Raw genomic sequence first — 22,714 nt, 5'->3', positions numbered from 1 at the left:
TTTTTCTCGTCTGGCAGCGATAAAATGTGTCGTACGATTCCCCAATCGGCGTAGCCTCCGATTTTACTCGCGCGATAATGAATCGGATGACACACGTTTATGTTTCACACTTGCGGGTGAAAATAAATCTCCCTCCCTTGTCTCTCTCTCTCTCTCTCTCTCTCTCTCTCTCTCTCTCTCTCTCTCTCGCACAATTGTAGAGGTTAGGCGGAGAGTTAAACACCCCCGATACTCAGGTCAGCGGCAACCTTGATAGTGGTCTTTTTACTTGATTTTTGCGTTCTTTAATTTCTTTAATTTCTTCTCTTTCACAATGTTGTGCTGTTTAAAAATTGACTCGAAACAAACAATGTCAACTCGTATGACATTTCTTCGATAAGAGGTTCTCTATTTCAACAAGGATAGTGGATATGGATAATGGATATTACTATAAATATGGAATATGGCTTGGGAGAAAAACGTAATTGCGTTAATCTCTCAGAAGATTCTTTCCACCCACAGATTCTTTCGCAGGTCTCATTTATTCGAGAAGAGCTCGTCAATTTCTTAACACTGCGTCGCGTCTCGCACGTAACAGTGCGCGATCGCTTTGGAACTGAGCGCGCCCAACTACACTATCGGAGGTGTTAGCCATCACAGGTCATCGCCATGACAGGGTTATCATCTGGATTTTAAAAAAGGCGGGGAGATTTTTTTTTATACACTTGTCGTTGTGACTTGAGCGGCCGATTCGTTGAAAAACGTTATACGTCGACGGTGACGCTCGGAGCTTATCTGCTTGCGTCCGATCGGATGATTTTCACTCGACGCGCCACCGGCGCGATTCCAATTTGTTTGTCTTCGTTGTTACAAAAACATTTTCGACGGACAGTGCATCGAGATTAGCGCTTTCGAGAAGACACACCTCTTCGAGAAATTCGATTTTCTCGAATTTCAATTTTGAATTTAATTCGGTTCCCTTCTCTCTTGACACTTGACGAGCATCAAGATCGAGCATCAGGCTAGTACCGAGGGTGATTCTCTCTTTACTCGATTGCATTTTTTTGCGAATACCAATATGACGATCTCGGTGGTCGACACCACCCTCGCGGACATAGAGAAGAGGACGATCACGAATTACGCCCGGCGCAATCGTCTTCGCATCTGGCTCGCCTGGATCTACGGCGGCATCTTCCTGGCGAGCTTCGCCTGCTTCTACACGATCTGGTTCACGGATACGTTCGACAACTATCTGACATCGCAGATGGAATTACGAAACGGCAGCAACACCTTCGACTGGTGGATACGCCCGCCCGTCAAGTCCAAATACAGGATCTACGTTTTTAATTACACGAACGTGGACGAGTTCGAGGCGGGCGAAGCGAGCAAGCTGCGCGTTCAAGAGGTCGGCCCCTACATTTACCAGGAGACGTTGACCCGCGTCAACGTGGCCTTGCAAGAGGACAACGGTACGGTCACCTTTCAGGACAAGAGGTCCTACGAGTGGATAGGCGGCAGGCCGGACAACGACACCGTCGTGGTGCCGAATGTGCCGTTGATGTCCGTCACCGCGTACGTCCGGGACTGGAACGTCATGCTGCGACTATCCGTCAACATGATGCTGGCGAGCCTGCAAGAGCGCACGTTCGTCAAGGAGACCGCCGGCGGTTTCATCTGGGGATACGACACCGAACTCTTTCACATGCTCAAGCCGATAATAATGCTCCAGCAAGACATATCCTTCGACAAATTCGGCATATTGGCTATAGTACGTGTTTACGTTTAACGAGGCATAAAGATTTTTTTTTTAATTGCGATACAAATGATGATAGGGTTTCGTGAATACATTCAAGAAAAAAAATTTTTTTTTTTTTAAAGATATTTATTTTACTGAAGATGAAGATTATAGACAGTTTGAAACTCGCAAAATGACCGTAAAGTAATGAAATAGAATGGGAAACTAAGCTTTGTTTGAAGGAATGCAAAGGATAATATAGTCTAGTACTCGAAGAAATTTCAATATTTTTAAGATAATAAATATAATTCAAATTTTTTTTTTGCTTCGTCAGCTTTCATTATATTCGTCAACTAGTAACAAACATTAGCCAATAAGCAGAATGTCTAAAATTGACGTATTTTAAGTTGTCTTTAAGACTTCTTTAAGAAACATCTTTATTTCATAAAGAATTCTGAAAGATATCTTGAAGTTATCTTATGCGTCGATTTTAGATATTCTGTTTACTGGGTATATAATTATTTTTAAAAATAACATTTTTTTATTTTTAACATAAATAATTAAAAACATAATTATTTTTCTATTATATCGCTGTTCATTTCGCTATCTTCAACCTGAAACTTGTTTCAACATTTCTGTACATGATATGCATTTTATCTTGTGACTTTTGTTAACAATTTTATAGATAATGGCTTTAAGTCATATTAAAATCATGTTAAATCATATTAAAAAAAGTTATCTAAAAATATTATGAACCATGAGATATAGTGTATGTGAAATATATTTCAGACTAGTGGAAGGAAGAAGAGATAATGTGTATTAAAAATTAACTCCGTCAATTTTATTTAAATTTATTAATTGATAATTAAGATATTAAAAAGTAATTTGAGTTATATTGAGTTAATTCTAAAGATAAGAAATTCTAAACATTTTTTTTATCTAGATTTTTTTCTTTAAAATATATTAATTCTGTATATTTAATGAAAATTATTAAATAATAATTTTATTCGTTGCGATATAACTTATGTAAAAAAGACTTAAATTGTTTTGCAATATTTTCGTATAGATCTATGAAGAAGATACAGGAAGGGAAAGAAATTTCATGTTTTCGTAAAGAAATAAATATTACAGTACGAAAAATGATTTTATTGTAATGTTGAAGCAAGAAATAGTGATATAATATAATATAATCTTTTTGTCGCAATTAATGTGAAACGTATGTTTTCTTTATTGCAGAAAAAAGGTATCGATAAGGATCGTATCACGATGCGCACGGGATCGCGAGGGATGGACAGTATTGGGATGATCGAGCGAGTAAACGGGATAAATAATCGGCACATTTGGGATGACGAGCGATGTGATAAAATCAGCGGAACCGACGGCAGCAGATTTCCAGCCTATTTGTTAAAGGACACAAATCAAACTCTAAGCATGTATTTAAAGGAGATGTGCAGGATGCTACCTTTACATTTCGCCGAAAAGACCATCACCCACGGCATACCTTCTTTAAGGTAATTCTTCTTTAAAAAAAAAAAAAAAAAAACAAAAGAAACAAATTTTGTACATATATCTCAAATGTTTCAATTGTCTAAAAGGGATAAAGGGATACTACTTTTTTAATATTTTTATTTTAATAAAGCTATTCCTTATCAAACAATCAAGTTAATTAGTATTTGAAAATAATATTCTCTCACATTTCCGCACTCAAATTTGTGTTATAAAGAAATTCATTCAATTATAATGTATATATAAAATTACAATCTTTTTATTGAAAAAAATAATTAATTGTAATTAACTTAATTTAATTTTAATTTAATTTGATTTGATTTAATTTATTTAATAGTACATTGATACGTTTCTTAACGCGTGTAATTTTCTTTCATCTCAGGTATAAAGTTACACCTGACGTGTATAACTTTTCGTACGAGCAAAACAAGTGTTTTTGCCCAAAAGTAGACGGCACCAGAGTCTGTCCGCCTGCGGGAATCTTCAATGTGTCCGCGTGTCTGTACGGCGTACCTTTTCTCTCATCGTTTCCGCATTTTTATGGTGGCGACAAATCTCTATTGGAGCATGTAGACGGCCTGAATCCTCGGCAGGAAGTTCATGAGAGCTACATGGATATACATTCGGTATGTTGATTAAATTTATTATTATTATTATTATTATTATTATTACAATATTTATATTACGTTAGATAATTGTTATGTTTGTATGTATCGATCGTGACAATTAAAATCATTTGATTTTCGTTTTGAGTGAAAAAAATTAATAATGATATTAAAAAAAAATTGGCATTTTTTATCACTTTTATTGATTGGAATGTGAATGAAAATGGAATTAAATTTCTATTTCTAGCGTTTAGCGGCTCCCGTCGGTGGTTGGTCGAGAATTCAAATAAACGTGGAGGTTCGAAAGGCGAATGCTGTGCCATTCCTCGGAAGATTGAAAGACGGCACAATTCTTCCGCTTATCTGGGTCGAGGCCGGGGTAGATGAACTTCCGGCACAAGTATTAGAAGCCTTGAAGGCCGCGCATTTCACAGCAGCCAATGTGGAGATGACCTTACAGTGGGGCAGTGTGATAGTAATGATACTTTCCTTGAGTGCAATAATTGCCTGTCTCTGGAAACATTGCGTGGAACGGAACATGAAAATCCGTAAAAAGTCGTTCATTTCGAACAATATTCTCGTTCACGCGGAACAACCTTCTCGAATCGCGTTGATTAAAAATTGAGACTCGGAAGGAAGGAAAGAAAGCGAAGATCATTAAAAGAAGAAGAAAAAAAAAAAGAATTCCGAAATAATACGGAGATCTCAAAGACATTAAAAATCTATTTTTTTTTAGATATTTTGAAGTTTTTAAATACCTCTTAGAATCTTCGTGCTTGAGTTCGGCTCGAGACAATGGATGCAGATTGTTAATTATTCGTAGAGAATTCTCATCTTCATCTAGGATTTAGTAACGTTAATAATGATTGTTGTGTAATTAGAATGTACTGGTAAACTGTGTTAATTCGATTCGCACGCGAAAGATTCTATCACTGCGAAGGACGTGATAATGAAAATTGACAGGTCTTTCGATCAAGACATGGAAATATCTCTCATCCGCGTGAATGTTTTGTTAACAAAATATCTACCAAGCGAACTTTGAATCTCACGAATAAAACGAGATTACTTTCGTTTTATTTATCAAAGAAAAAAATTTCGTGAAAAGGACGAGAATTAACATAAAAATTCTAAGGGACAACAATCTAAAGATCTCTCTTTTATTTCCATTTCGTGGAAATAGATTTACGTGCAATTACTTACTGCGTTCCGGAAATAAACCAGCGAAATAAGCACAGCTGGATGGGATATCTGTTGATTACTCGCTGGAATTGGACTTCATTTTTATTCGGGGTGCGATAGAGAATCGATTCGAGGACGGGCGTAAAGTCCGCGAGAAGGTCGGTGAACCAGTAGTTCCTACAGTATGTTGACGTACCGTTGTTGCACCGTGAGAAAGAGAGAGGGACACGCCCGCAACGCGGCCAAAGTTTGTTGATTGAGACTTTAGTGCATCGGGAATAACGTGTAATTATCGCCGTTGCGATCCGTCGAGGATTGCGGCATTCCGCGTCTCGTCATTTGATTATTACCTGGCGGTGTCGCCGACCGCGACGGCGCGTTACGCGCGGTAATAATGTCGCACCGACCGTAATGAACGACCGTACTTAATTAAGCGGTGACGGCAGTACGTATTACATACGACCGTTCAAACGAAAACTCGCCGTTTAGGCTATTTTAACGATAGATTGTAAGTTTTCTTTCATTGGGGGTCCGCGATATTCATTAATCCCTTCTATGCATAGGTGTATCCATAGGTGGGAGGAGGGGGGGGGGTTCAAATCCCCGAGAATTAAAAAAAAAAAAATTAAAGTTGTGATTTACAAAATCTAATATTTTTTTTCATTCAAAATCAAGAAACAATGAGATATTCTAAGCTCTAAAATATCTCGAAAAGTAATTTATTTGTGCAAAAAAAGTCATCTGTTTGTATATTAACAGAATTGCTAACTCCCTCCCTTTAAAAAAAAATCCTAGATACGCCTATGGTGCTACGTATTTGCGTTTTCAAGCGCAAAAGCGAGGCGAGAAAAGACAAGAGTTCTCCATCACAAGAACACTATTCGATATGTAGCCTTGCGATATTACGGGAAACCATATGGTACGCACTACGTACTTTTTTACTTTGCTGTATTGATTTTTATTTTAATATACAACGTTCGATAGATCTCTTTTTACTTTTTTTTTTTTTTTTTTCAGCATATTTACAACTATTCCTACGACGGATCTATACTTACCTCACTTCGGAAATTATCCTTCCGCGGTTATGATCAATCACGGTAATTCACGCGAATCGCTCGTCGCGCTTGATCTATCGCTAATTCGTCTACATGTGTACAAGCAGATTTCTGATCCGTCGCTCATTAACTCACTTTGATAACCCTCGCTTCGAACGAGCGAAATAAATTCTCTCGATTCCTTTGAGCAAAAAAACTCGTTTTCGTATCAGTGCGAATACCATCTACACGCATCTACATCCGTCCGTCATGGTGTACGTGGGTGATAAACGCGTAATGATGATGCATGTAATAATACGTCTGCGTGTTGCAATCGCGCGAGTGACGTGTGGGAGTGGAATGATGGTCAACACCAAATCGACCTGTCGTCACAATAATCAATTCTAATCGTATATTTCTTTCCTCATTCCTCCTGCATTCATCGTACCCGGACGAATTTTCAATCCGTCCCATTCTTCACCGCGAGAAGAACAGGATGAAAGAGAAAGCACGAAAAAGTCCCAGAACGAAAGAGAAGAGACACGCGAGAAACAAGACGTGAGCAATACGTGAGGGTTCCTATTCCTTTCTCTCTCTTTCTCTCTCTCTCTCTCTCTTCTTTCTCTCTCCCTCTCATTCTTTCAGATCTCTAATTTATAAATATAAATCGGTTCGGTGCAAAAAGATCGTCAGATCTTATCAAGTGAAGATATAAAAGTAAAATTTCGAAGAAAATTGAAACGGAAGAGAAGTTTCCCCAGTTTTTTTTTTTTTTTTTTTTTTTCCCCAAGAATTTATTTGATGGAAAGGAGAGAGGACAAGCTTTTTGCACCAAGCTGATAGATTTTGAATCTACCTTTCTTATAGAGTTCTTATAGAGAACGTACGTGCGTGACTTTGGAGAGTTAGTAAAGTAACGTCGAGAAAGAACATAGTTATACAACTACATAACGATTACGCTGACACCAATAACCAGATTTCTCTCACGTGCGCGCGCGCGCGCGCGCGCGATTCGTTTGGTATCTTTTGATTTTTATCGTACAAAAGTAATTTATTTATTAGGTCTAATTATAATCTACGTCTAATAATATTATTTATAATAATAATAATAATAATAATAATAATAATACATGTACAAACGAATAACGAAAAATAGTACATTCTTGATAATTACAATCGATAGACGACAACGACGACGGTCAAGTTCTATATATCTATGTACAGAAAAAAAAAAAACATTTCTGCCGTTCCGCTGTCGTTGCGCCTCGATTATACAAATTGCTCGACGCAAATCCAAATTGAAGTCGCGAACGAAGGCTTGGCCTCGAGGGACACATCATGGACGGAATATTAATTTCATCTTTGATCTTTACGTCAACATTCCCAGCGGTAATTGCTCCATGCGATTAAACGATGCGGTCTTGCAAGCTGATTCGATTCGATGTGAAGCAAGGAGAATTATTAATAACATTGATAAAAAGAACAGCGTCGCACCATCGTAAATATTTGAATCAGAGATTTCCTCGAAACGATGACTCAACTTGAGTTTTCTATAGCCACAAAAAAGAAAATTGTTTGTCGGAGAGGAGAACGTTCGTTCGACGGCTTTCCTCAACAAATCGCATCAAGAAAATAATAAGATTCGCTCTTTTCATTAAGAATACCGAAGATTTTAAAACCGCGATTATAAAATACGATTTATGTTTTCACATAAAAACAAACCCTAAGACTCTAATTTCTAGACATTCCCTGTTTGAAGGGGAGGGGGGAGGAGGGGGAGGGGGGAGGGAGGGAGGGGGTACTTTTTGTATCAATACAAAGATTTCCCAGAGTTAGCTTCCTCATTCGCGCGTAGTACAAAGCAACGTGGAATATCCCTATCTTCTACAGATCTCGAATTATCGTTGCCTCGCAATTAATTTGTACTGTGCGACTCGACGCAAATTCGTTTGGAAACGAAATCCACCATCCCCGGGAAGAAAACGCGCGCGAGTAACGTAACATAAATAAATCTAAGATATATATCGGCGCGCGTGTCCTCTGCGCGCGACCCGATAAAAAAATTCGCGTCGCGCCAGGACGCCGCGTCGCCCCCCACATATTTCCCTATTTCTCTCTGCTCCTCTCGCGAGAAAAACGAAAGGCGAGACTCGAAATCCTAATCAAGATTATAAAGCACATGCCCGTCGCCTAAGATAAGATAAGTAGTAAGATTATCATACAAGTCCTCACAAGACTCGCGGTCGCGATTATTATTCGTCTCGCGAGGGAGGGGGGGAGGCGGGAAAGGTAAAAGAAACCCGCGCACTCGTCTCGGATTTCCTCACTCGCCCGCCACCAGCCTCCAGGCAGAGGCTCTACTTGCTGAAGGCCGGATTCAGCTGGCCGTTCTTGGTGCTCGTCGCGTTCGCCGGCAGGGGGTTGCTGAGGTGCAACTTCTCCTGGCGCTTGGCGGCACGCGCCAAGCACATGAGCGCCCCCAGAAGGACGATCGCGCCGATCGCGGCGAGGGCGCCGGACACCGCGGCGTGGGCCACCGGGGGTAGTTCCACCGCCAGCTTCAGCAGGGAGCGCATCTCCGGGGGTAGCTCGTCGACGCACTGTAGAAGAGAAAGGACATCAGTATCAGAGGTTCTAACTACGTTTCTAACTACGTTCTAACTACGTTCTATGTGGAAAAAAAAAAGAGGAAGGAATTTCTCTCTCCTGATTCGACAATTTAATTAGGTGAATTTAATTAGAAATGCTAAATTGTTCTCTCTTGCTAAATTTATTTATTTTACTTTATTATGTACGCCGTCCATTAATCTTCTTAGCAATTTTTTTTTTTTTTAAATCGCGTGTCTTCCTGCATTGCGATGTGATACACATCGATACATTTCAATATAAATAGTGTATTTTTTTTATCGTGATTCTACATACATAATGTATTTTATTTGCATTTTAAAAAGGCTGTTTTTTTATTTTTATTTTTAATTTTTAGAGTTCCATTCACAGATTGTTGTTAGAATAATCTTGGCCTGAAAGTTATTTTATTAACGATTAGTGAGAATTAATGAGAAAAATAAGTATATTTACGAAAATATAATTATTAATGTGTAATTATTAATGTGTAATGTGCAACTTTATTATCGTCAAAACAAATTACTTAATCATCATTTTTTATATATGTTACGATAGTATATTAATGCGCACAATTAATAGATGTAATCGTGCACAATTAATAGATGTAATCGTGCGCTACTAATATTAATATCTTTCTCACTTTCTCGCGAATAATTAAGAAGAAAAGTGGCACAAGTAAAACAAAATTAACACAAGAAATATTGCAAATATATGCATGTTACATGTTAATAAGAAGAAATTTAAAATTCCGCAAGAATTTAAATAAATACAAATAATCAGTTTTACTCGAGAGATAAAATCTCGGCGAAGATACAGTTTCGAAAAATATAAAAAGATCAAAAAGAACGAAATCTTTGTTTCCAAGGAAGTGCTTCCAGGAACGAAAGGCAGGCCAAAATTTTTCGCAGAACTTTTTTCCTTTTCTTTCTTCTTCTTTCCTTTAAAAGCGTTAAAAGACATCGTACGAGGACGACGTCGAGCTTTTTATTAGCGGCATCGAGACGAGTTCCATTAATATGAATCATGGGCGAAAATGCGCGCGGCGATGCTACGGCTCTTCTACGTGCACGGTATTCAAATGCGTTTTGTTGCTGAGTACCGGCGAACGAACGGCAGACACGTCCCCGCCATTGTCGTCGCCGAGCGGAGACGAAGATGAAAATTTCACCCGCGACCACGACCGACTCGAGGATGATGGCGATAATTTGTAGGCGACGCGGTGTCCCAGTCGTCAGTAACGTAAGCCAAGGGGGGAAACGAAATCACGTATCTCATGTACGGACTTCTTTGCGACCGGAATATCCTTGAGAGGGACTTAATTCGATTTAGCATAAAGTTCGAGTTAGCATAAAGAAAATCCCACGTCGCTAATTCGATCCAAATGACTCGTTAAATTATGTAAAATTTAAAAATCTCTCGTCTGAGAATCATTAATTATGAATAATAATCGTATCTATAAATATCGTATGTATCTATAAATCCTGATTCTCTTCTAATTTGTGCCCCTCCATGTGGCGCAAGTGACGTAAAGCTAGACGTAAGGCTAGATGGGAATATTTTTTTACATCTGCGAATTCTGTTTTGCGACAAAACTACGTCGTTTCATTTCTATTTTAAATCATTTTTTTCCACCTTGTGTTTTTTCTTTCTCGTGTTTTCCTCATTTTTGTCTTTTATTTGAGTATTGACGCATAATAATAATAATAATTTTCAATCATATATTTATTAATATGTGTTTTTTCTATATATTTAATTGTTTTTACGCATACGTGGAAGAAACAAATACCTCGAACATTCCTCGGTTACATCAATTCTTTCATTAGTATAATTAATAAAATTTATGCTACGTTAGCAAACTTAATCAGCAATTTTCTCGGCGATCGATCTTTTTTTTAGATTAATGTAATTATTAATTATAAAAAAGTGATCGTTCCTACTTTTTACGTCAGTTCTGCAAATCAATTCTATTTAATATATCTACAATTGAATCCACGTGCGATATTTGCCGCATTCATTTATAACAATTTATAACATATAGCTAATGTGCATAATAAATTTTGACAAAACATATCATGACTCATATGTCATTATTCAGATAAAAATTTGATGAAAATATCGCGAGAGATATATTACAGAGAGATGCAGTTTTGCTTATGTATTTAAAAATTAAATAATTTATAAGCCAGATATTTAAATAATTTAAAAAAATTTTTTTAAATTTAATTTTATTACATTATTAAAATAATTATATAAAATAGAGCACAACGTCAACAGTGTAAAAATTTGTGATATTTTATAACCGATTTGAGAGAATGTCATACTTAATTATTTTGATGGCCCAGCAAAAGTATTTTCAGATTTATACGTAGACAAATTTTTAGACACTTCAATCAAACTTGTTTGATCTTTCCAAACAAGTTTGGTCGTGTACGTAATGCATTAATTAACAAATACGTTACTTGACGTATGAACAATTCTATGATAATGTATTGTATTATTATATAATTATTATTACAAAATCAATACAAATCAATATCTATAAGTTCACGGAAAAAATAATTTTGCTAAAATATCCAAGATTTTTATTAAAGTTATCTATAAATATGCATTAATTTTGTAGTAATAATTATGTACATAAAAGAAGCAAGTTTGCTAAAATATCTGAAAATATTGCCAAATATAGGTCTAAAAATAATTTTGTCATTTTTTTTTTAAAATAATCATATATTATATATTGCAACATTTAAACATAATAATATGCAAATTTTTTTTATATTCTATCAATCAATTTAAACGTCCCGCATAATTATTTTCCAGAAAGATTATTTCCGGGTCTATATCTGACAATATCTTTTAGATATTTTGGCAAACCTGTTTCTTTTTCCGTGTATTACTATTACAATAATACACATTTGTAGATAACTTTGCGATATAATTATCCTAAAAAAAAGTATCGTATACTCACATCTTCAAACCACATAATGGGGAAAACGATGTCGGGGAACGAAGCGACTTGCTTGATGTCACGGACCTGGCTAACCGCAAGATTTATCTGTACTCTCGCTCGCGCCTTCATAGCCGTGCCCATTATCGGCTGCACATCGATGTAAAGCTGATGTTTTTCGGCTTCCGGCGGCGATATGCCCGTCACAGCCTCCCGTAAGGCAGGATCGGCTGAAAGGAACGATCACACAGATAAGCAAAGTTAATCGAGAATGTAAGGGACAATAACTCCTGCTTCATAAAAAATTAAATTGACGCTTATGAGAAATGTTACAATGTAATTGTTTTGATTCGTAATTATGTGTCTATTACGTAGACGTATAATAGAATAGAATAATAGTTACGTTTGTATTTACTCGGATTAGCATGTGGAAAAGACAGTTTTTTTTTTTTTTTTTTTTAAGTATCTAAAAGTTAGCCTAGATCTGATGGATCTGAAAACAATCATTAAAATTGGAATCATCAAAATAATTTAAATAACGTTCCAAGTGAATGCTAGAATAAAACATTTTTATCATATTTAAGCGACCTATATGATTATTTTTGACGACTCAACAAAATTTCATTATTTTCAAAGCTCTTGGTCAAATTTTTATGCATTTCGCAAAACTGTTTCTCTCCGTGCAGAAAACCGGTTTAATTATTAATCTCTCTACGCTCGTGTTTTTATATAATAACGTTGCTTCGCAGTGTCAAAAGTCATTGTGTGCGGTTGCTCGTAAGACGGATACAATGGACCGCAGTTAAGTGGCGCTTAATCATCGGTCGAGCAGTTTTAAGAGTCGCTCACTTTAGACTTTTAATGTCTTCAAACGTCTGACATAGTCACGATAAACGTGTAAACACGAGAGCAATGTTAACAAATCGGTATTTATCGATATCTTGTCCACCTTTTTTTACTTCTTTTTTTTTTTACTCTTCTCATTATTACTTTCGCATTTATAATTAAATGGCTCTTAAGAGCTGACGTGTTGTTATATAAGTATTAATGCAAAATAATCATCTCGCTTTCGAGAAGAAGTTACGAGGAGTAGTTTGCGAGATGCGAAAGCTGTTTAAAAAAAATAACCTCACATAAGATTCGAGAAATTCAAAGCGGATATCTCTCGCTCGAATCTCTTGTACTACCGAGGTATCATCTGGTATCCCCGCGAGAAGGAGCCGCGTACAACTTTGTTTTGCAGCGAGAAAACGATTTCGCACGGCGGTGAAACGAAGTGTCTACTGGAACGTCGCCTAAAATCCGGAACGTTGAAAGTAAAAGTGGGGGGGGGGGCAGGGGGAGGGCGCGAAAGAACTTGAGAGGCGCGAGAGAGAAAGAGCCTCGTATAATATTCCGTGGGAGAATCGCGGCAGGGGACGCGTGAGAGAAAGAGATTGTTCCTGAGATGCGGAGGAAAAAAAAAATGGAGGCCTCCGTGGTAACGGACCGTTCTCGTAGTCTCGCCGTGACGCGGAGCCGGAAGCGGCGCGACAGCGCTAGATCTCGATAAAGATCTCGCGAAACTGGATCACGCACTTAAACGATATAATATCGGCTGTCAAATCGGCCGGATACCCGCCCCACGTGAAGGAAGAGGAACGCGAAAGAAGAGCGAGGAACGTTCGCCAATATTCGCCCGATTCGCAGGACATTTGTCGCGAAAAATCGCGACGAATTGCCGAGCGGTCGCGCGACAAATCGTTCGTCGAATGAAGGAAAGGAATATGCGCATGCGTGACGCAATGCGTGACGCAAATAAATTTATCGCGAATAATCTGCTAAGAAAATAATTCGTGGCAACGCTATGCGCTGTGTCGCGCTTACGTAAGACGATACACTTTTAGATACACACGCGAGATTGATCGCGTAACGATCGGTCTGAGCGACGCGTATTAAATTCGCACGAGCGTCGGAGATTCATGACACGGTGGTTACGTCAAGTATCGGATGATGTGTATCGCGAGTCTTACGATTAGGGAGGGAAGCCCGCGATCAATCCCGAGAATAATAATAATAACAATAATAATAACAACAACAACAATAATAATAATAATAATAATAATAATAATAATAATAATTGCGATGAAAATAATACGCAACATTCGCCGTGTGTTACCCAACCGTTTTGCGTCATCTCGACTCGACGTACGTATCGTTCGACTTCGAAATCTCGCAAGTAATTCTGATAAGTAATTCTGTAATTAACGATGACTAAAAATAGTTTCGAGTTTTGTTGCGAGAGTGATTTGTAAACAAGGCTTCGGCCGCTGCAGCGCCCAGAAATTGCGCGTTACGTGATACTTACCGAGATAAAAATGTGGGAAAGTAAGGAGAACCGGCGAGTCGTACTGGCACAAGGAGACGTTGAATGTACCTTCTGGCGCACATGGTGGTCCAGCTGGACAGTAACATTGCTGCGACGGCAGATTCTCTACCGAGGTAAAGACGTTTGTCGGTGGGGAAAATCTGTAGCCGGGAATCCCACCAGCGGCTATCACGTCGCGCTAGAAAATAATTTTCTTTTTGATGCGCGATACCCTCAAAAGTCTTATTTCTAAAAAATGAACCTTAGCAAAATCAAAACTAAAGACCTGTGAAACATATCTAACTTTTTTTTTTTTTTTTTATTAAGATTCGGTTAATATTAATCGAGAATTTCCTATAAGAGCTACATCAAAAGGACATTTCAATATTTTTATTCGTAAGAATCAGAATTATCCTATACCAAATAAGAAAAAGTTAAGCTTCGTGTTAAGACCGTAAAAATCAAGATGTAAAATATACCCAATTTAGTATTTTCTTTATCGATAGATTTTATATTTTATATAATTTAATAGATTTTATTGATCGAGATATTCACACTTTCAAAAGATTACATCGAGAAAACATTCAAATTTGAAATCACTACATACACGGAAAGAACACTTTCGCTGGCAAATATAAAAATTTGACTAGATACAGATCTGAAAATAATTTTGGCCCATCAAAATTATCTTGTAGAACTTAAATGTAATAAAATAATACTGCAAAAATGTTTGATCTTCTAACAATCAATTTGAACATCGTATATAATAATTTTGAAGGCTCAACAAAATCGTTTTCTGATCTGTATTTAGTCAAATTTTACTAGATTTGCCAGCAAAAGTGTTCTTTCCGTGTACTTTTGTTGAAAATCAATTCGGAAAAAACAATATTGCTGAAATATTTAACAATTTAATTAGATAACAATTTGAAAATCTATTTTATTAAGTTATTAAGATTATATGGAATGTTCAAATTGAATATTAGAAGATTAAAAATTTTTGCAATATCATATTATGCTTAAGTATCCAACAAATATAATAATAATTTCAATGGTTCAACAAAATTATTTTCAAATCTGTATCTGGCTAAATTTTTAAAATACTTCAACAAACTTTTTCGATGTAAAATTAAAAATGTCAAATGTATGTATTACTTAGAATATGTTCCAACAGCATTCGCAACACTCTCGAGCATTACTTATCCTTGTTTCACACCTGACAGACAATAAAGATAAAGTGATTTTAAGAACGTTACGAGTATCAAATGGAATGCACCTTTCATTATTTCTTAACGCGCAATACTTTTAATATTTGTAAAAATTGACTAGGAAGAATTCGATTATTCTATTAAATAAGATAAAACGAAATTTAGTATTAAAATCATAAAAGGATATGAAATATATCTAACTTGATTTCTTTTATTAAAATCTAGTTGATATTAATTAAAATTCGGATTTTCTAAAGATTATATTAAGAAAATAAAAAAAAGATTTGGAATTGCTAACTTGAAATGTTAAAATATAACACTGAATTGTTTTTTGATGTGTTATATGTTTAATATTTTTATTTGTAACGATTGGAAATATTTTATGAAATAAATAAAAACATTTGAAATTCAAATTAAAGATATTAAAAATTCAATGACGCTAGCAATTTTATTTTTATAAAAAATTCGAGGTAATTTTAATATTTTAATAAAACAGAGATCGACATATTAATGTCGTAAAATTTATGTCAGTGATACATTAAAATAAAAACTTTTTTTTATATTCTCCTAATTTTGTATCTTGAAAAATGATCTTGAAAAATTATTGGATTGAAATCCAAGAAGGCCACCATCTGCCTCCGGTCGTATCAGCCGGATAATTAACGACGAGTAACAAAAACACAAACCTGATAAACCAGCGGCAACGTCCGGCAGAGATCCTTGTCGAAGACCTTGAGCACGGTCTCCTTCGTGATGTGAGGCGGGAATATGCTGCCGTCGGTGCCCATGATGGAGTCGCATTCCTGCGTGGTCCAAAAACCGAGGCCGTCCTTACCGTTCCACCTGTCCATTAAGCCGAATTTGGTAATGTCGTTGATGCCCGTGAATATCGTGTACAGATCCGTCCCAGTCGCGTTCTTGCCGTAAAGCAGACCAAACTGATCGTAGGGCAATTTCTGTTCCTTAGGCACGACGTCCTTGGCCAGTTTGAGCAAAGGATCCTCGTAGCCCCAGAGCAACTGGCCGACGGACACCTCGACGAACGGTTTGATTTTCAAAATGTCCATGATGGACGCCATCGCTAGTCGTAGGAAACGGGCGGCGTGTTTTGATTGGCTGGTTGCCGACAGCATTGGGACATTTGGTACGACCACCAGATCTTCCTCGGAACCGGCTGACAGTTCCTAAGAGTTCAACGAGATAAGAAAGCGAATGAGAATTTGGAGTCGATCTGGCTGATGACTGCAAAAAAGGGCGACTTTTGGAAGAACAAATGAACAAAGAAAATATTTAGTTTAGATTTTTAGAAAGAAACGCTAATATAATTAACATATGTAAAGTTATAAAAAGATTGCAATAATTAAAACATTTAGCGTACCATAAAAGATGGAATGCTAAAAGTATAAATCATGCGCGCACGGCGAAACAGAAAATATTAAAATATTAAAACGAAAAGTGAAAGAGAAATATATGAATAACAACGAATGAATTAATTTGTGATCTCAAGAGAATAGACGGTAAATGGGAATTCCACATCAACCGCCACTGTGAGTCGATACAAAACTTCCGCGTTCATTCACAAGGATTTTCTTCCATAAATTTTCTCTCGGGGCAAAAATCGATCCCGTATATTGTCTTTCTTGCCGCTAAGTTGCGATAACACACCGTAGAAACGTTTCTCTAACAAAGGTAGAAAGTCGCACGGCAGTGATTTCGATGCGCGAACAAGAATAACCGGCGGAGTCGGCGCGACGGAGGGACGCGTCTATGACGAATTCGAATAAGAAGCCGGAGGCGACGTGACGTCTTCGATTGTCATTCAATGCGGATTCGTTGGTTTTTTTTTCTTAGCAGCCGATATATTCTTGTCTTCTCAATAAAAGAACAATCAATGCGCCGCGATCATCCCGCGCGATAAAAACACGGTGTCGTTCTGAATGCTAATTGCCCGTGTCTCATAATCAAAGTATCGGTATTTTAATATACTGTCGCGAAAAGTATTTGCATAAAAAAAATGAAGCATTATATATATATATATTCATATATTCATATTTTATAATGGGATAATGAATAATAGGCCTTTATAATTAAATTTATGCTTATGATATACAAGCTTCGTTGTTAAAATTATTATTTCGACACTTTTTTGACATTTTATTTTGACATTTTGTAAATGAAATTGAAGCGGAGGGAATATCGATGTAGCTTTATATGAATTATAAAATTTCAAAAACGATGCAAGCGGATTAAAATTTATAATTTTCTTTTTGCTACGATAAATTTAACAAACGCTTACCGGAGAGAAGACGAATGTTTTTTTGACTTTATAGGTGACGGTTCCATTGTCGTTGAATTTAATGTCCACTTTTTCCCAATGCTGATTGTAAACGTACGGACCCAGCTCTTGCAACGCCGGTTTCTCGCCGTTGTTCAGAAACTCGTCAGCGTTCGTCACGTTGTAAATGTAAATTTGCATACGCGGCACAACCGGCGGCTCCTTCCAGAATTTATATGTGCGACCGCCATCTCGTATCGCGAGTTCTTTGTCCAGGACCAGGTTAATGAGATTCGGGAATAAAACCGCCAGAACGGCAGCCAGGATTATCAGCAGGATTCCAATCGCAACGGCGGCCCCTGAGAGAGAAAAAAAAACAAAAAGATAACAAAAGATGAATCATTGCCGATAGTTACAACTTTTTTTTAACATTGAATGGAATTTGCATTTAAAATCGTGAGAAATAAAAATGAATATGTTAAAAAAAAAAAAAAAAAGCCAGACAGAGATATATTAAGACACTCATTTCTATTTCCATTGTACTCGAAATAAAAATCACTTATCTCCCTATATTGCAAAAAAAGAAAGTTCACATGATTTCTTATTTCTGAATTCGTGATTTCGCTAGGTAGCTGTAACTTTGGCGATCGTAAAGCATCATTTCGAGATAGGGAAATAAATCTCTGCAATTTCGTAACCTTGGGAGAGAACTTGGGCGAAAATTAAAAGACATGGGAGAATGTACAAACTCGGTAGGAGGTTTATTTCGTAAAGATATGTAAAATTATCATTTATTCCTGCTCGAGGAACCGTTCTATCGGCTCGTCTCATAATCTTTCTTTTCTTTTTTGTCACTTTTTAAACATAAAAGTAGCCCCTAGCAAACCCGGGGTAATTAACGAGTAAAATGCGATTGTTCTTCACTCCCAGCGGCCAGAGATGATTACGTCACGACCTTCGAGATCATCGACCTAACAATCGATTCGATTAGCAAGAACCGAACATAAATGAGAACAAGGTCGGCCGGTTTTGGAAAAAGATGCCTTACGGGATTTCTCCTTGGAATGCTCTTTCCGCCGTCACACATCGCATTGATTGTATTCTGGATAAATTTTATGGTTACAAGAGCGAAACAATCGCCAGGTAAAAAGCAGTTGTGGCACTTTGTGCCTTTCTCGTTAATATTTATCCTTCGGCACGGTCCGTTCCTCGTACGCGCGCATTACGTGTTATTATTTATGCACTTATGCGCCACGCTTAACACTGCGGTTACTCGCGATGAGTAAGTGTCTGAAAATTGCTCTCTTAAAATATACTCTAAAAATCACAATGATCATAAATCAACACGACATTTCAAAGAATTTTATGTGATTTTTCTTTTATTTATTAATATCTACATGGAAAGAACACTTTTGCTGCTGGCAAATCTAAAAATTTGACCAGATACAGAAATAATTTTGTTGGCCCATCAAAATTATTTTGTAGAACACTTAAATATGATGATAATACTGCAAAAATGTTTGATCTTCTAACGATCAATTTGAACATCGTATATAATAATTTTGAAAGCTCAACAAAATCGTTTTCAAGTCTGTATCTAGTCAAATTTTTAGATTTGCCAGCGAAAGTGTTCTTTCCATGTATTTTAATGAGATATAAAATATGTTTGGTTAAATTTAGTAAATTTATTTAAGTATCTAGTAAAATTTTAATAATTTTATAATATATTAAGCAATTCATGATTTTTGCATAATTTGCAATTCGTGCTTTTTTTATTTAATGTTTTAAATAAAATAAATTGTCAAGTAGTGACAAATATATAAACGATTTCGAATAAATTTTATAATATAGCATGTGATATTTTCAATTTAATCTCAGTGTTTATGATAATTTTACTGTCAGCAGCATAATAATTATGTTTTTATTGTGTTGTATGGTAATCAGTCGATAATATTCGTCATTTATTGTCATCATTTATATCTAGCTGTGCTAGATGAAATAAAAATGAGGATTTTCTACAATGAAGAGATTCTTTGGATAGAAGCATAAAGTTATAGAGAAAAGAAATTATTAATATTAAAAATTGTTCCCCATATTAAGTGTTTTAACAATTGTGTCCTTGTAAATTTTGAAATAAAAATTACAATAAAAAAATAAACTTCTTTAAAAATATATTTGATATGATTATCTATATAAATTTTAAAACTCTTATAATTTGTTTCGTTATTTTTTTACTTAAAAATTAAAATAAAAAAATAAACTTATAAAAAATATATTTTAATATATAAAAAATATACATATGATTATTTATACAAATTTTAAAACTCTTATAATCTGTTTCGTTATTTTTATTATGTAGTTTATAAAATACTTTTAATACGTTTTTAAATACGAATTTTACAAATTTCTATAATTATCGATAATATTAATAGCGTTAATTGGGTCAAATTGTTCCAAGCTAATCAGCAAATATAACATAATTTGTAATTTGTGTTTGATTTTTGTGTGGTAGATTAAAACGAAGAATTTTCTTCGTGTAAGAATTAATCGAGAAAAGATAACGTTAAATCGAGAATCAGGAATTCAAGATAAAAGATATGCATTGTTTTTAAATTTTAAATAATCATTCCGCATCGAAGGAAAAAAATTATGACATAAACCGGTGGCAATGTAAGACTATAAAGGCCACTTGAGAGTACATTTACGAGGCAAATAAATATAAGAGATGCTTATTTTTTCAAATCATAAAATAATGTTTGTTTTATGCTTTTAAATTTCTTATATATATTTTTTATTTCTTTTAGATTTTCATTTCTGACAATTACGACATCACTTAACTCAAATATAAAATCGTCTGATATTTTGTAATATCATTTCGAACATGCGCGGAATTAAGAAAGTCATATATCTGTTCATTTCAAAAAGAGTCTTAGCATGAAATTTGCGAAGGCCTTCACCTCATTAGGCAACTTACGAATTTCATTTGACTCACATATCAGCTGCGGGTGATTACAACTGTTTAGCAATAAACATCACACATGCCAATACAAATATAATTTTCGCGACGAGGTCATTCTCGTTGCATAAATTTTACGCGACGTTATGCCAGAAAAGTACCCCACGTGATTAGCCATTGTTAAACTTACATTTACTTTTTTTATTAGATATGTCGAAACGAAGACTTGATATTAATGGACGCTTCTTTTCTTTAAAAAAATGCAACATTATGATTCTTCGTATAGTTATCGTCGTAACGATAATGAAACAGTTACTCGATAGAGAAACAAATGATTGATGTACATTTAACTGCAAATCTTGTTTTATCTCATATTAAATCATATAAAGCAAACAGGTTGTATTTCTTAGTATTCAGACGGTAGTCTGAATATTATCGTCTGACTACTAAGAAATACAACCTGTTAAAGTTAAAATGAGAAAATATGAATAGGAATAAAATTAGTAACATTAAAAAACAATGTTTTTCAGCGATATTATAAAAATAATATAATGTAACAACTTAAAAACGATTTTTTATACATATGTTGTTACAACAGCTTAACAAAAATCTAAATCATTGAAGAAACATTTGTAAACACATTTTTTTTTCCATACATATGATAAACAGTTATAAATTCTCAATAATAAATAAATAAATTCTCAATAATTGCGTATCTTGATAATCATACTAATTTATTTCGACAACTCAGGATTTCTTTATTAGATTTATAAAATATCTCTCTCTTCCTCCCCTCCCTCCCTCCCTCCCTCCCCCTCCCCCTTTCTTTCCATTCTTGAACGTACCGAGATTCGAGTGGCGTTTACTTTCTTTGCGAGGACCGAGAATCCCCATCGGATCCCCATCGTCTCATCGATATCACGTTCTTCTCTCTCTGTTTCTCTCGACACGAAATTACAACATCACCGCCTACACGGCATGCAAACGGAAGAAAGCTGGCAGCGTCGATGCATCGATGCGCGCGTACATCGGTCTCGCTTTCTAGCAAAATCGCGCGAGTCGAAGCTCGCGTCCGCGCTTGAAACGGAAGAAACGTGGGTCCGTCTCGCTCTTCCCTCCCTCGCCCCGCCAATCAATCCCCCTGGTTTCTTCCGAGTTTTCTTTTCCTGCTTTTTACGTGCGCGCGCGCGTGCGCGCGCGCGCTCGCACTTATTTATTTCACGCTCGTGCAAAAGTGATTCTTGCACGGTTGTGCTTTTTCATCGAAAAAAATAACCGGAACCGGATGTATAAATACTACACTCCAGTCGCCACGTTAAGAGGTCTGTTTTCTTTAGCTGAACATACACGATTCCCCTCGTTGGAGAAAAAAAAAAAAAAAAAGAACAGAAAAGAATGAATCGTGTTACGTTCCATGTTAAGTTCCAGTTTAAAAAGAATAGGCCTAAGGTGAAACCAGAGACTGCTCGTATGGAGCGTATAAATAAATGATTCTTCTTTATACTGATTTTCTGAATCTTCAAGGTTTCTAGAATAATCTTGTATTTTCTTTCGCTTTTTATGTTACATTCATGCCAGATTTATTAAATGCAAAGTCTAATCATTATATCTTTAGTTGTATGAATGAAGTTGACTCACAGAGCTGCAAAAGTTTTACAGTTACATCATTATCTCCCTAATAATTTATTCCCTTCCTTTACTCGCACGTCTTCTTGCGTGTTTCGCGCGATTGAAAGGTGCAGAAATATCATAAATTGTTTTATCTAGGACTTTTTCTTGGAAATCGGAAATCGAGAGATCCGCCGATAATCACGCCATATTACACGGATGTAGCTTCGAAAGACAGAGAAGGAAAAAAGAATGCCGAGTTCGGGCGTCGGAGAACCGTGCCGAGAGAAAAAGAAGAATCGCTCGTATTCTATCTTTTCCCCCGTAATTCCCGCTTGGTAGCCGCTGCTTTGCTCGCCGTCGCGTAAACTCGAGCGAGGAAATTTCTCTTATTCCGAGGCGTCGCGTTCGCGTTTTTCGCGAAAGTACTTGACCTCCATTTCCCTCGGCATAGCGCCGCCTAACTTTGTTTGAATGATGCGCGATGTGCAGCTGGATCATGGAGTCCGCGCGATGTTCCGATGGAACAATAGCGCATGTTAGCCGCGTGAGTGTCCAAGCGGGACGTGCGCGGAAAGCCAAACCCAGGTCCGTTTTTACACGCACCTACGAGATTACGATCGAACGTTTGACTCGAGATAATTAGTGTTTCCGCCGTGAAGGTCATTCACGCGGACGGAATATTTATTTGATCTCCCTTTCGAACGCATTGCATT

At 36.3% G+C, this 22,714-nt stretch overlaps 2 protein-coding genes and 1 long non-coding RNA gene across 3 annotated transcripts in view; 2 read left to right on the top strand and 1 right to left on the bottom strand.

The window, feature by feature from the left end:
- Nucleotides 1-751: 751 nt before the first annotated feature.
- On the top strand, nucleotides 752-4,558 carry LOC105431008 (scavenger receptor class B member 1). The gene is made up of 4 exons (XM_011644892.3): nucleotides 752-1,747; nucleotides 2,951-3,225; nucleotides 3,603-3,846; nucleotides 4,073-4,558. The coding sequence occupies exons 1-4, from the start codon at nucleotides 1,058-1,060 to the stop codon at nucleotides 4,448-4,450; spliced, it is 1,587 nt and encodes a 528-aa protein (XP_011643194.2). The 5' UTR covers nucleotides 752-1,057; the 3' UTR covers nucleotides 4,451-4,558.
- A 1,864-nt stretch (nucleotides 4,559-6,422) lies between these two features.
- emp (epithelial membrane protein) overlaps nucleotides 6,423-22,714 on the bottom strand; it is a 36,571-nt gene continuing 20,279 nt past the window's right edge. The window contains exons 2-6 of the mRNA XM_089074779.1: nucleotides 17,456-17,793; nucleotides 15,846-16,343; nucleotides 13,955-14,153; nucleotides 11,629-11,837; nucleotides 6,423-8,638 (exon numbers count right to left, since the gene is read on the bottom strand). Of these exons, the coding sequence (XP_088930905.1) occupies nucleotides 8,396-8,638; nucleotides 11,629-11,837; nucleotides 13,955-14,153; nucleotides 15,846-16,343; nucleotides 17,456-17,793 (1,487 nt within the window). The 3' untranslated portion in view covers nucleotides 6,423-8,395. The remainder of the gene's footprint in view (nucleotides 8,639-11,628; nucleotides 11,838-13,954; nucleotides 14,154-15,845; nucleotides 16,344-17,455; nucleotides 17,794-22,714) is intronic.
- LOC148937060 (uncharacterized) lies at nucleotides 13,950-18,951 on the top strand. Its single transcript, XR_016138777.1, has 3 exons — nucleotides 13,950-14,088; nucleotides 15,781-16,023; nucleotides 16,127-18,951. It is a non-coding gene; the product is annotated as an uncharacterized LOC148937060 (long non-coding RNA).

The sequence above is a fragment of the Pogonomyrmex barbatus genome, unplaced genomic scaffold, assembly GCF_055798465.1.
Source record: "Pogonomyrmex barbatus isolate J1 unplaced genomic scaffold, ASM5579846v1 scaffold17, whole genome shotgun sequence".
Lineage (NCBI taxonomy): Eukaryota > Metazoa > Arthropoda > Insecta > Hymenoptera > Formicidae > Pogonomyrmex > Pogonomyrmex barbatus.
This window is presented reverse-complemented; position numbering and strand designations above follow the sequence as displayed.

Excerpts from the sequence above, each read along its gene's own strand:
- LOC105431008 (XM_011644892.3), top strand. The coding sequence starts at position 1,058 with ATGACGATCTCGGTGGTCGACACCACCCTCGCGGACATAGAGAAGAGG. Across the intron at positions 1,748-2,950 it reads AATTCGGCATATTGGCTATA|AAAAAAGGTATCGATAAGGA; the intron begins GTACGTGTTTAC and ends TCTTTATTGCAG. Across the intron at positions 3,847-4,072 it reads GCTACATGGATATACATTCG|CGTTTAGCGGCTCCCGTCGG; the intron begins GTATGTTGATTA and ends TTCTATTTCTAG.